This window comes from Malurus melanocephalus, unplaced genomic scaffold (genome assembly GCF_030028575.1).
Source record: "Malurus melanocephalus ecotype Western Australia unplaced genomic scaffold, MMel_1.1 scaffold_22, whole genome shotgun sequence".
Classification (NCBI taxonomy): Eukaryota; Metazoa; Chordata; class Aves; order Passeriformes; family Maluridae; genus Malurus; species Malurus melanocephalus.
In genome coordinates this window covers 4,007,332-4,020,885 of record NW_026623254.1, presented here as the reverse complement: position 1 = coordinate 4,020,885, position 13,554 = coordinate 4,007,332, and the positions used below count along the sequence as shown (strand labels likewise).

General features: G+C 38.8%; 1 protein-coding gene across 2 annotated transcripts in view; it reads left to right on the top strand.

Moving 5' to 3' along the window:
* IPO8 (importin 8) overlaps window positions 1-10,403 on the top strand; it is a 43,197-nt gene extending 32,794 nt beyond the window's left edge. The window contains exons 22-26 of one of the 2 annotated variants that reach the window (XM_057390099.1): window positions 4,035-4,240; window positions 5,666-5,899; window positions 6,563-6,679; window positions 6,777-6,837; window positions 7,371-7,435. In XM_057390099.1, coding sequence (XP_057246082.1) covers window positions 4,035-4,240; window positions 5,666-5,899; window positions 6,563-6,679; window positions 6,777-6,799 — 580 coding nt within the window. In that variant the 3' untranslated portion in view covers window positions 6,800-6,837; window positions 7,371-7,435. Of the gene's footprint in view, window positions 1-4,034; window positions 4,241-5,665; window positions 5,900-6,562; window positions 6,680-6,776; window positions 6,838-7,370 lie in introns of both variants that reach the window. The other variant, XM_057390098.1, reaches the window with a different exon arrangement.
* Window positions 10,404-13,554: the final 3,151 nt, after the last annotated feature.

The following is a 13,554-nucleotide window of genomic DNA, read 5'->3' as shown; positions in this document are numbered from 1 at the left end:
ATGAATCTTGCTCTCATTTCTTTGTCAGCCATGCTGGAAATCCGGGACTTGATGATAATAGTGGTTCTTCAAGATGCTTTTTCCACATAAATCTCACACTCTTCTGTGTGRACACCMCATCCCTTGAAGTGTTCAAGGCCAGGCTGGATGGGATTTTGAGCAGCCTGGTCTAGAGAAGATCCCTGCCCATGGCAGAGGGCTTGGAACAAGATGACCTTTAAAGTTCCTTCCAACTCAAAACATTACATGATTCTATGTCATTTTTCTATTCCTGTGAAGTCTTAGTCCCCATAGATCCTGCTCTGCGAGCAGTAGGGTTGTGCATGGCTGCCCRTGCTTGGGCTGGAGCCAGTGGTGTTTACTAAAAGAATGCAGTGTTTCCTGAGCAGTGCATGGGAACACCTGAGATGGAATCCACAGCAAAAATGGAGGGGAAAAGCAGTTATGGTAAGATAAATAACTGTTCTTCCATGTTGTTAAAACTGTGGAAACTATTGAAAAATTTTAAACAATTTGGTATATTAAAAATTAGTTAGGCAAGGAGCACTCAGAACTCCTGTTAAGGCTGTGCATAAATTCAGTATGTTGTGGTGGATATTACATGTCTGTGGCCATTGGATATTATGTATGTGCCCACATGTTACAGGATACTGCATTTGTTTCTGGAAGTTTTCTACAATAACTTCACACTGAAAAGCCTTTTGCAGAAACATTTGTTCTCTACTGCTTTCTGTGTTTTCCCTGACAGCTGTGGTTTGGGTGAGAATTCTGCATGGCTTATTCTTATTGTCATACTAAAAATTCTTCTGTGGTAGCTAGGGTGAAAGGAAAATCTAACTTGCCTCAAAGAAAACCCTCAGTAACTGTTTTTAGAACACTCAGTTTTTTAGAAGCTGAATAGGGTTAAATATTTGATAGGAGTTTAAACAGTTAAAAATCCTAGGTTTCTCAGAGTTGTATGTAAAAACCCAGTCTTATGTTGGTTCCAACTTCGCAGCTAGAAGGAAATGGCTAATTATTTGCTGTTTGTYCAGGAACTGGATTGATGTAATAGAAAGAAATTTGATTCTTACATAAAGGAGACAGCAAACGAGTAAAAGAAAAGGCTTAGTGATTTTTCTCYGAAATGTTTTCAGCTTGGTTTAAAATACAAAAGGTTTTCAAATCCTTTGTGCTGTATTAGAAGGAGGTGTGTTAGCCACAAGAGGTCCTGCAGATTATGCAGACCTCACACAGCTTGTTAAAAATAGACTTGGCTTGGAGTCGTGCATTGCARTGCTGTGTGTTGTGTGTTTAACACTCCAGGCTTGATAAACCACTGAGGAATAAGCAGAGTCCCTGRTTGTTAGGGAGGGCTATTGTGTGCTTCTGAGCAAATAAGTACAGATCTCAAAGCACAAATTACTAAGGAGAATCATATCCAGGCTCCCTTGAGCAGAAGGAAGGGTGCTGAAATAATGAGCCTTTGAATAGCARAAGAATGGTCCTGAAGCCATTCTTTGCCATTATGAAAATATATTAAACTCTCTTTTGCTTGTTTGGTTCTGTGGGTATTTGATACAGCTGGGACATAAAGGAATACTGAACTTCAGGCAAGGCACATGCTTTTGCTGCTGTTTGTCTTCGCTGGCAGGTGAAAGAAAATTCTCCTTCTGGCACAGGTTCACTAAAGATGGCCTGATGCCTGAATTTCTGCTGTCCTGCAGGGCCTTCTAATAACATGCATATTCTGAAGACGTGTGTTCCTTCTTGCAACTTCTCTGTTTAGCAGCTTTAAAGTGGAGCGTGACAAAWACTGTGGGTTTTGGTCACTTGGGCTGCTTCCCAATCATGACTCCCTTTCAAACAGCAGGGCTTCATTGTATTTTGATTTGCTGTCCCAAAAAGATAATTTAGTATGAAGCTAAGCCTTAATTACAAAAATCTTTTTACATTTTAYTGTTGCATTTTGCAATTGGCATTGTGCAATGGTAACTTTTCAAATGTRTAATAAAAACAGTGCTCAGAGTCATTAGCTATGCTGCTGCATGTGACTGAAATTACTTTTTTGTATGTTTGGGTCTTGAAGAAATTTCATGGCTTCCCAGAGTGTAGATGCAGGATAGAAATCTTGTGCACAGATTACAGAKCTTTGGTCACACTTGGATGACAGTGCTGGCAAAAGAGGAGGTAGAGAAAGTTTTTGCCTTTTGTACTTGCACTAAGGACAACTCTCCAAGTAAAAGCCATGCTTCATTTATAAGTAGCATTGTCTTTAGCTTGGCTTTTGGCCTGCAGAGTATCGGCAGGAGAGCACATGGCTTGTTTTCAACATGCAGGAGTAAGTCATTTCAGCTCAGGAGTAAGGGATTTATGTTTTTTTTCATGACAGCAGACCCTGTTGCTCTATCTCAGTCTCCCTGGTTGGCTTGTATGCCCTCTTTTGTGCCYCATTCCATCTGAAAAGAAAGGATTGTGGCTACAGGAGCGCTTTTCGCCTCCTTGCACTTTGGCGCATTTTTCAACATGTAACRAAGTGGCCAAACCCAAATATGACAAAATATGTCATTTGATATGCTGGTTGACTTTGTTTTTCTTGTAAGATCTGCTGTGATCATAATGTTCTGCATGGTCATATATAATTTATTTTTGTTGTCAGCTGCTCTTGAGAATGAATCACTCCAGTAAATCCTAGCAATGTGGGAGGTGTCACAAAATCCCTCAGGATCTCCAGCACAAGTGAAGTTTAGAAAGATGTAATACAGGAACATTTTGTGTTACTTAAAGAATATAATAGTTCAGTAGTATGTTATATAGGATCTTTGGTAATGAAGTGATAAGCACTTAAAAGTTGTATTTCTATAGCAATTTTTGAAGTAGTGGATTGAGCTGGTTGCCCCTGTTAGCTTTATTGCAGCCCATCTTACTTCTTCTCTCTCAACTTGTGTTCTCTTCATTCCAATGTAAAACTGATTCAGTAATGGACCAAGAGTTTAGAGGATGGCCATTTTCTGCCAACTGGTGAAGTTTGCTTGTTTTCTCTAGGTATTGCTAGTGCTACTTGTCCTGCAGAAGGCTTGCACAGAACCTGTCAGAATCCAATTGAATAGTTCAAACAARGCTAGCTCCTCTCAGGCCTCTAACAGCAGAATACTGTAATGTTAGCTCCAAGTTGAATACTTTTGATGTTTCCAGTAAAGGAGAACCAAAGAGTATCTTCAGAGGTAGTTAGAGATTTTCTTCCATCTTGTTTGCAGAAATTTCTGTTTCTGGAAGTGAAAATCAAATCTTACATTTAAGAGCATAGGTTCTTACCTAGATTCCTTACTATGGTCACATAAAAATCTTTCTGCCGCTAATTGAATTAATTTCTTTTGCTTCAGTTATCTGCAGTTTATTTGTTTTACTGGAGTTCTACTCGTTTGCAGGTTTCCTGTTTGAGTACATGCCAGTTATTCTCAATATGGTGGAATTATTTCCCTGCTTTCACCAGCAATRTGAAAGCAAGTTAGCAATGTGTCTCAAGTTAGCATGCTGATGGACTTCTAATAATTYAACTCCAGCTATCCCTGGGGCACTCCATAAATGCACCCTGTGATTCAATGCATTCCTGCTTATCGTTACTCTTCACTAATAGTCTTTTTGCCARTTTCCATCCCTGAAACAGTGCTGCTATCAAAGCCACAGCAAATTAATTTTCCATCCTATTTAATAATTATAATCTGTATCAAATGCTTTATTAAAGACAAGATATTATACATAATTATGMAGCAGTATTTATTTAGCATTACAAATTTTGGTAATCAGAAAAAGTTGCTCCAGGAATTTGACCAGTGCTTGAAAGATGTGTAGTTGTTATTGGATGAGTACTTTCCAGTGGGAAACTTGCATTCAGAACAAAAAAAAAAAAAACTTTGTGTAGGAGTTTTGAATATAGACTTTGAACATTACCTCTAAACCATTGTCTTCTGCCATGTCCAAGCACCAGGATTTTAATGTTCTCTATATATCCTTGCAGTGAAAATCTGTGTTCTAACAATTGTGTCTTCTTTCAGACTCCATGACAGAAAGATGTGTATAATAGGACTGAGCATCCTAATGGAATTGCAGAACCGACCCCCTGCAGTGGATGCTGTGGCTGCCCAGATTGTTCCTTCAATCCTCCTCCTCTTCTTGGGCTTAAAACAAGTTTGCGCCTCACGAGAGCTCACAGAACATGAGGATCATGCTAAAGATGAAAAACACTTTGTAGAAGATAATGGTAAAATCTCCCCTTTTCACATTGTGGATTTTGTCTGGATTTAATTTAAAGGGGGTAAGAAATTGCAGTTCATTTTTAAGACTCATTAGTCTGCTGAAAATAACTCGTCTTACTGGGTGCTTGAAATACCGCCTTACGAGTTGGTTTTTCCTCCCAAAGTGTAATCAAAATGTTTCAAGGTGTAACATCTAACATTTTGTGAAAGGGTTGTATTGGTTTAACAGTAACTTGCAGGTCCACTCTKCTGGATTGTAAATATGCCCTGTCTTCTCACAAAGGCAGCAGGAGTTTGACAGGACTCCACTGGGTGTRTTTTTACTTCCTGAAAAGAAGCTGTTCATAGTACCCAACTGTTTGAAAGACCTTCTTGGTTGAATTTTGAAGAATATCCTGGCAGGTCTTCTTCATCCAAATGCTGAGTTGTTTGCAAAGTGAGGCTTGAGATGCCTGAGGTTCCTTGAGCAGACAGGCCTGTAACCTCTGTGTCTACCAGGAGAGAAAAAACATTGAAGAATGCCTTACAGAGGGAATTGTGGGGAGGGAATTATGCACTGCATTGCAGGAAAATCTGTTTGATAAGGAGTAGAAGATAGATGTTTTGAGGTCTGAAAATCAGATTGGATGTAAGCAGATTATGYAATCCACTGGAATTTCACACATGGTTGTTCTGTAATGGAATCACAGAATTTTTCTCAATACATAGGAATACAGTATGGAAACAGCACAGGAATTTTCAAATCTCTGTCCTGTGATTCAGTCCCTGCTTGCTACATATTTAGTCATCTTTATTCTTTCTGACCTGTTAACACAGGAAGAGCTGCAGGTTTGGAATTGAAGGGTTGTTTTTTAAAAATCTTGATTGTAAGTCGTAAATATTTTTCCTTAAGTAAGAAGGAGCAGTATTTAGAATTGCAGGTTGTAGTTGCATCTAATTCAGGAGGCCATTTTTCATAAGCACAATGGAAGRGAACACCAACTTAATGTGTTGGTTAAAGTTGTTCAATAAGGGAACACTGAAGAATAGCAGGCAGACAATTGGTCTACAGATGGTTTTCTCATCGTTTTATGTTCATTTGTGAATTCTATGCAAGTTTTTGTTTGCAATTTAAAAAGCAGAGTGATGGCCCACTTCATGGAAGACATTTCCTCAAAACTTTGGGATCCTAGAATTGCACAATGACTGCATAAATGAAAGAAGAAAAACGGTGGCAGTTTCACATTCCTCAGATCTGCGTAGAAACAAAAGTTTATCTGATCTCGAATGTAGGAAATGTTTCAACAGCTTCATTGTTCCAAAACTTTAAAGATTTTGGGGAAAGGGTGTCCAGCAAAAACCTAGATTTACTAATTGTTTTTAATTTGTAAGTCATTGTTTCCTTATAGATTTTAAACTTTCTTTTGCAAAACATATCAATACTTTTGCAGAAGAGATACCGAGTGATGAGGATGAGACAAATCAAGTGAGCCAGGCAATGCAAGAGAACCAGAGTGGAGGAGGAGGTGGCAGTGCTGGAGGTGGAGAGGAGGAGGATGAAGATGAYGATGATGATGACTGGGATGAAGATGCATTGGAAGAGACTGCTCTTGAAGGCTTCAGCACACCTCTTGACCTTGAAAATGGTGTTGATGAATACCAGTTTTTTACACAAGCACTTCTAAGTATGTTTTTGCTGGTTGGTAGAATAAGATAACATGGTGAAATCATTTGGAGATGTTTATGGTTATCATTGGGAAAAACCTTGTTCTTTGTTATGAGTATTTGTTTAGATTACTGAAACTAGAAAATGTTAGTCCTGAGGTTTTTTGTCTTACTGGTGCTGCAAAAAAMAAATGGTAGCAAATACAGACAGAGATGAATTCTCTTCACATTTTCCCTCAGAATTTTTCAATCACAGCCTAAATAAGTGGGWCTTGGTCACTAGAGGGACTCCTATATAGAGAAATATTTGTCACCTTCTAGATGTTAATGGAGAAATTATTTTCTCCCTTTCCTGTTTGACTAATCCTTTTGCTTTTAGTTTTCATGTGAGTTTTAAATGAGAAGATTCAATTCACATTGTCATGAATAATGGCCACATGGTTAACTTTCTGTTTCAGAAAGCAGAGGTTGTAATTAAGTTGCCCAAAATGGATTGCCTCTGTTAGAGTGGGRATTCTGTGCGAAGAAAGCTGACAGGAATACCAATCATGTTTTGCAGTGCAGATTCTGTTTTGAAACCAGCCAGAAATTCCATGTATTTCATTTTGTTACTCTGAAATTAGCTTATAAGATATATAACATATAAGATGATGATCCCTTTTCCTTCATTGCTGTTCTGGCAGCGGTGCAGAGCCGGGATGCAGCCTGGTACCATTCCCTGACTGCGCCGCTGAGTGAGGATCAGAAGAAACAGCTACAGGAGATTTACACATTAGCAGAGCATCGGAGAACTGCTGCAGGTGAGYCACTTCCTTGGGCCCATTTCAGCCCTTGCAGAGATGTTGGAACTACTACTAATCTGTAACAACAACCTCTGTGCTAATTAACATTTTCCAGGAAGCCTGAGCAGGATATCATGATTACATTATTCCATGCCTGGAAGTGTGTGTTACTCAGAGTAAGTTTACTGTTGCTTTTAATTAATTGCCCTCTCATTGACCTGTGCTGCAGTTTGAACAGGGTGTGAACTAGTTTTGTACAATCTGACATTTGAAATGAAGAATAAATTGAGACAATATGTACTTGTCAGCCAGGCATTTGATGAAGATTACTATCTATTACTGTGGTTTAACAGTTTTGTAAATTTTTAACCACTCACATTGCCTATGCAGTCAGTGTGAGGTTTTAGAATTATAGAAAGGTTGCATCATGGAAAATGAATTCAGATTTAATCAAAAAGAATGCAGAACAGTGTAACATAGACTGATTCTGTAAAGGATTAATTTCTCAACTCTGTTGTAGAGGTGTGCACATTTATGCCTTTAGAAAAAGATCTGGGTGTAATTTATTCCTGTCACTGTGTTTAGGGAATGAAATTTTTATTCAGCTAGGCGTTTTTTCAATAACTTTGCAATCTTAGCTGAGCTCTATTCTTTTGACAAAGGTGTTCTCTATAGACTGTTTTTCATATGCTTTTTCTTTGAATTCTAGAGACTAAGACAATAGAACAACAAAGTGGCTACACATTTGATAACAAAGGACTGATCACAGCATTTAACTTTGCTGGAAGTACTCCCGGTGGCAACTGAAGGATCGGCTACAAAGGTCAATGAGAAGGGTCTCAYCATTTTCTTGAAATCATCATGACTTCTGAGTGATAGGGGAGGTTAATTTAATGCTGCTGAAGGTGTTCTGGAAAATAGCAGTGTGCTTCCCCCACCAGAATGCTCTTTCTAACCAGCTACTGTAATGTACAAATTCTTGTGGTGTTTTTATAATTTGATGGACTGAAAGGAAACGTTTGTCCTCAAGGAACCTGAATGACCGGGAGGGGCCAGGCTGCATCYAATTGAGTTGCACTTCTCAGGTTTTTGCTGTGCAGAATTGATAGATTCATATGGATAACAGTGCCTTCTGTTGTACATGGATTGCCTGAACAAATGGATTTTGGAGTGCATTATAATTTTTTAAGTGTAAGGACATTTCTTGATACACTGTAAGCCTTGGTTCCATGTTTTCCAATCACCTGCTTTTTACTGCTCAGTTTAATTGTTTGTTGGTTKCATACAAATTGCTGGATTCAGAATATTATCACACCTTCCCTATTTGGTGCAGACCAAATGTGTATAGGAAGGTGTYTGGTGGAGTTGAAAAGCATACACTGGTTATGTCAAAAGCTCTTAACAAAATGGCAGATTTTCCCTTGATGCAGTAGTCTTAAATTATTTCTCTTGGCCATTAATTCAACTCGCTTGAGTTACAATAGCTTGCCTGGCAGGTGGCTGCCCTAAATCTACATCAGTATTAGCTCCTGTCTGGACAAGTGGTGTGGCCCTCTCATGTAGATGTTCTACATGGCAACGTTTTTCTACTATTATTGATGAATTTTGGATTATATGTGGGATAATCTCTTCTGGTTTTATTCATTCATTACCATTCCAGTTGTATTACTGAATAATGTGGTACAAAAAATTTGCAATATTTTATTTATTTTGATAGAAGAAGAACAGCTTCAAACTTACTTCTTACAGCTACACTCTGTGATTGTATTTCTGGTCTGCATTCTTGTCCCATGCTGAAATTTCTTTATCCGACAGATTTTTTCCTAACTTTTGAGGACTGTTTTTGCCAGTGGAGGTTTAGACTAGATACTAGGAAAAATTTCCTCACTGGAGGGGTGGTCACACATTGGAACAGGTTGCCCAGGGAAGTGGTGGAATCAACATCCCTGGAAGTGTTTTAATAACACATGGATGTGGCACTTAGGGACAGGGTTTAGCAGTGAACACGAGGTTAACAGTTGTAYTTGATGATCYTAGAGGTCTTTTCCAGCCTAAAGGRTTCTGTAGAATGAGGTGTTTGTGGATAAGTTCATTTAGAGAGGAAGTGGTAGCAGTACTAATTTGAATAGGTGCCCCTCCTTTAGGTCTATTGAGATCACAGTGCTGTAGCAAAAAGCAGTAGGGGTGCTTTAGAATGTGAAGTTTGGATTGGAGATAAAACATTTAGACCCGATTTGTCTCTATGTATTAATTTCTTTATGATTTAAAAATATTTACCAAGCAATCTTAAACACATACTGATAATCTATTTCTTTACAGCAGTGTCCCAAATAAAAAGTCAAAGCCTTTCCCATACCCCATCAAATTTTCCACAACTAGTGGAAATTTGGTTGCTGGCCCTGTGCAGTGCTGAAGCTTTGATTTTGTCATTCTAGTTGAGTCTRATAAATCTGAAGCACTCTGTGCCTTGGCTTCTGGAAAAGGCCAGAGGGTCTCTGCCTGTTCCTTCTGGAATTTTCCTAGCCTGGCAGYTGGGAGGCAGACAGTTCCCTGTGCTTTCCTGTTTACTGCACCTTTGTCAGACTCCAAGGCTGTTCTCTGCTGCTGCTTCCTTTTATTTCTTTTGCCCTTCTCTCCCCAGCAGCTTCAAGAGTAACGTTGGCCTGGTTCCTGCAGGTTTTTCACTGATGCTACTTAGTTAATAGCAACRGTGAAAATGTTTCACTTTTAGGCCTGTTGTACATTCGGAAAACTTTGAGAATTCCAGGGTCTGTATTTCCAAAAGGGAACAATCTGCTGAGCTGCATTTAGCAGCTCTTTAGCTCAAGCAGCAGAGTGCCAGGATATCTTTTATTTGAATGTCAGGTTATGAAAATTGCAGGTCACTTTTGCTAATTTAAGCCTGGGGGTATATTCACTAAGACAGTAAATAGGAAAGCATTAGCTCCAGTTTGCTGGGGAGTTKATCAGAAACCACAGAAGTTCTGAAGTCCTTCACAAATCCAAGAAATGGTTGTTGGAAGTTAAGGGCATGGCTGCTTTTGCTCTTACCTGTCAATTGAAGTTAAGTATTAGGCAGGTAAACTGTTAAAGCCCTTTATTATTTTATTAAAAGAAACAAGATTGTCAAGCTGGGTTTCTTTCAAAGCCCATTTGCCKTCTCTACACTGGCATGCAGAGTAGAAGATAGATTTATTTTTCTTCTGCTAATGAGGTTGCTTGCACAGTCACAGGCCAATATTTAGGAGTTGATGTGTTCAAGGTAAAATCTGCTTTTGCATAGCATCATCTTGGTGTCACTCAGCTGAACTATGGCTGCTCTCTAGTTCTGCTTCTTGTATACTTTTCAAATCAACAGCCAAGAAAATTTCATCCAGATGTTTTGTACAAGAGTTTAATCAGCAGCATGGAGTTGGGAGTCTCTGTTGTCTGTTTTGCAGAGGGGTCAGAGATGTCTGGGGGAATGGCATGTAAAAAGGTTAAATGCCTTTCTCTTCCCAGAAGATTCATGAGCGAATGTTTCTAGTGGCAAAAGCAAATGTTAATTATTTTATTCCTTTTTTTTGAAAAGGGTTTTCATCCAAAAAGATTTATTGGGCTCTGGCCTCCCCTTTAACATATGGTTCTCTTATAACATGATAAATACCCGTTTGTACATGATCATAAATAGGTAATGGATTTTAGGTGTTTCTTTCTGAGTTGTGTCCAGCTTTGTACTACATTAAAGGGAGAGTAACACAAATGTGCATTTGCTGTCTCACTTTAAAATCATGGTAATCATGGAATGTCTCATACCCAGCACTGCCAATCAAGCATGATGTATTTGCCRTTGGAAGGACAGAGAATCGTGAATGTATTGCAAAATAAAACAAAGGCTGATAACCAGTGAACTATGTTGCCATGTGCCCACATTCCCAAAATATAATCTGTGTGGGCACCACAGTGGCTTTACATAGGAAATTAGTGTTATGGGGGTTATAATCATAGCAAATGTGAACTTACATAAGCTGCTTTTCCAGATAAAATTAACTGATCCTGGGTATTGAACTGCATATGCTGTTTTGTCACTTGTGAAAAGAAAATAACAATCACCACATGTTTTGGCTGCTTCTTTTTGCTCTCTTTCAGCACTGAAGTACTTGGTTTGCTTTCATTACAAAGCAGAGTCTTTAATCACAATGGCCAGCTTCAGGAAGAGTGCAGAATATCAAGCTGAGGAAAAACTTAAAAACCCTCAACAATCCACATGTGCACAATTTGACTGAAATAAATGTGCTTTGGGAGTGTGAATCAGAATATGTAAAGAATGTTATACAAAATGATATTGTGAGATTCTTTGCTTTAGGGGAAAAGGCTGCCTGTGGGGTGTCAGGGAGCCATGAAATGCTCTGCTTTAGGGCATGCCTTTTGCCTGTGAAGTCCTGGCMGTTTGTGACTCTAGATTCCATCATACATTGTAGAGGAAAGATGTTAGGACAGTAGAGGATTTTTTTTCTAATAACAAAGCAAGAGTCTGTCTTGAGACTTTAATGAGCCAGAAGAGTTGTAAACAACATGAATGATTACCTATCCTGTTTCCAGAGTACTTATCTGTCTTTTTCTTCCCTCCTTTTCTTCTTCTTCTGTCAGCCACAATGTAATTGGATATTTCAGGGAGTTTTCAAAATACCTGAAAAGGTAAACCTTAAACAATTTCTATAAAATCCCTTTTTTTTTGAAGCAATGCAATTTATCAATTGCATTTCTCTCTCTCTAGAACAGTCTCTCATTTGACATACACAGATGATACAGAACTTTAAATCCTTGTGCCTGTGATTTGATGAGCCCATCTGTGATTTACTCCTTAATATGGGCAYTTTGAAATCCCCACACCKTATACTGAAATTTGCTCAAAGGATRGGCAAAAATGTACTACATAATGGAATACTCAGTCCTCATTCTGAGGTTTAATATGTATTTTGTTAATATTTGGTGGTCAGTTCATCAAGGATCTCTGTCTCTGAGGTTGTTCGTTGAGTCCAAGAACGTGGACTTCTCAGGTGGATAGAGAATCCATTTCCCTCACTGCAGAAAAGTGTRCACCAGGCATGGCTATGAACTTGTTGATCTTAGGAGTGAAAATAGCATTCTTTTTTTCTGGGATATCAGATTTTACCCCAGSTGGATGGGATTCAATAGAGATGCATGTTCCCATTGTGTTTAAGGAAGCCAGACAGTGTTCCAGGTACCAGAAAGTCTCAGCATTAAACTGTGTCATAAAGGGGATCCATGAACAGGCTGAGCTGCTTGCTTTGGACGCTTCTTCCACTACTACTACTGTTGTAAAACCAGTCAGAGAAAACCAGTGTGATGTGAAAGAAAATTAAAGCAGTTCTTGGGCACTAAAAGAACTCATGAAGGCAGAAACTTTCCTGGCCTGTGGATCTAATTCTTGTRCTCACTGCAAATACACTGAGATGCTCTTCAAATACAGTATGAATCATCTGTATGGATTTCAGTACCTTGACTTTGACAGGCATTAATGAGATGTGAAGACTTAATGTGATTTTTCTCTGACAGAAATCAGATGCATCCCTTWAAAAAGTCTGGGAACTGCTTGTCCTGGCTGATACGCAATCACCAACATGAGACACTCTGTGGGATTACATTCTTTGTTGAAGTTTATCAGCTTCTCCTAAACAGCTACTGAGACTGCTCTTTTTCTAGGGAGCTAGCAGATGGTTTACTCTTGGACTAGAAGAGTTTTGGGGAGCACCAGTTCAGAGAGAATCTGCAGGCATRTGTAGTTCTGATGAATTGGGAAAGGATCCATCTAAACTGAGGTGGTGCATTTTATATGATCTGAGATCTGCAGCATTCCCARTGTTGCCTAGATCTTCTAGAGAAGCATCCAAGAACTTTGTCCCATGCCTTCCTTTGGGAAGAGAGTGTGTTTGGGCAGTCCCAGATGTGGCATGATGCTTTGAACTTGAGGTCAGAAAATTATTTTGATTAGATGTTCATATCAGAAAAATGAGGTGGAAGTGGTATATTAATGCTAGAATTCTCTTTCTAGGCTGTATAGARGTTCACAATTTTAAGTGCTTGGCTCTGTTCATGGTGGGGTGGGAGGGGAACTTTCAGATACATGGATTTCTCCCACATGAATACACCAGTGCCAGCTGCAGGATTCACCCTGAGAAGATGTCGGCTGGGACTGCCTGCTGGACCATCTGGGATTATGTTATATGAAGTGAAATACAAAAACTGTGAAATTACTTGATAGTTAAAGCTGCTGAGCAACAAAAAAAGTTCTTAAAGTGAGATTTTGATATTATTCTCAGGTATGTTTTAATTTTCATGTTTCAAAACCCTTATACAAAATGCAAAATTACCATATGACCTAGAGGCCCATTCATTTCTCACAGAACTGTTTACCATTGAAGGTGTTTATCCAATAATTGTTCGTCATTTTTGGGGCTTTCAGCATGTTTGTTAGTGAGGTTGTGTATATCCATCTTTCACCACTKTCATGCACAGAGATCTTGGAAATGAACCTAACAAAAGGAAGAAGGGTGATTTGAAAAGAGAAGACAGTGCATAAGCAGGTTATTTTTAGAAAACAGAAGAACTATGGCCTCTGAAGAAAATGCAAAACAATAACAATTTACACAGAAGTGCATGAGGTAAAGAAATTAATGTAAGATTATATGAGCAAGACACATTTTTTRATCACAACTGTAATATTTATTTTTTGTTGCCAAACAATGTGTGACACTTGCTTTTGATTGCATGTGCTGTTGGAATAATGCCTAACATAAATCACATGAAATGTTTTGGGGCCCAAAAAGAGGCCAGAGAGGCCATGCACATTTCTTTTGATATTAAAAGCAAAGAGATGAGCCCATGGCTGC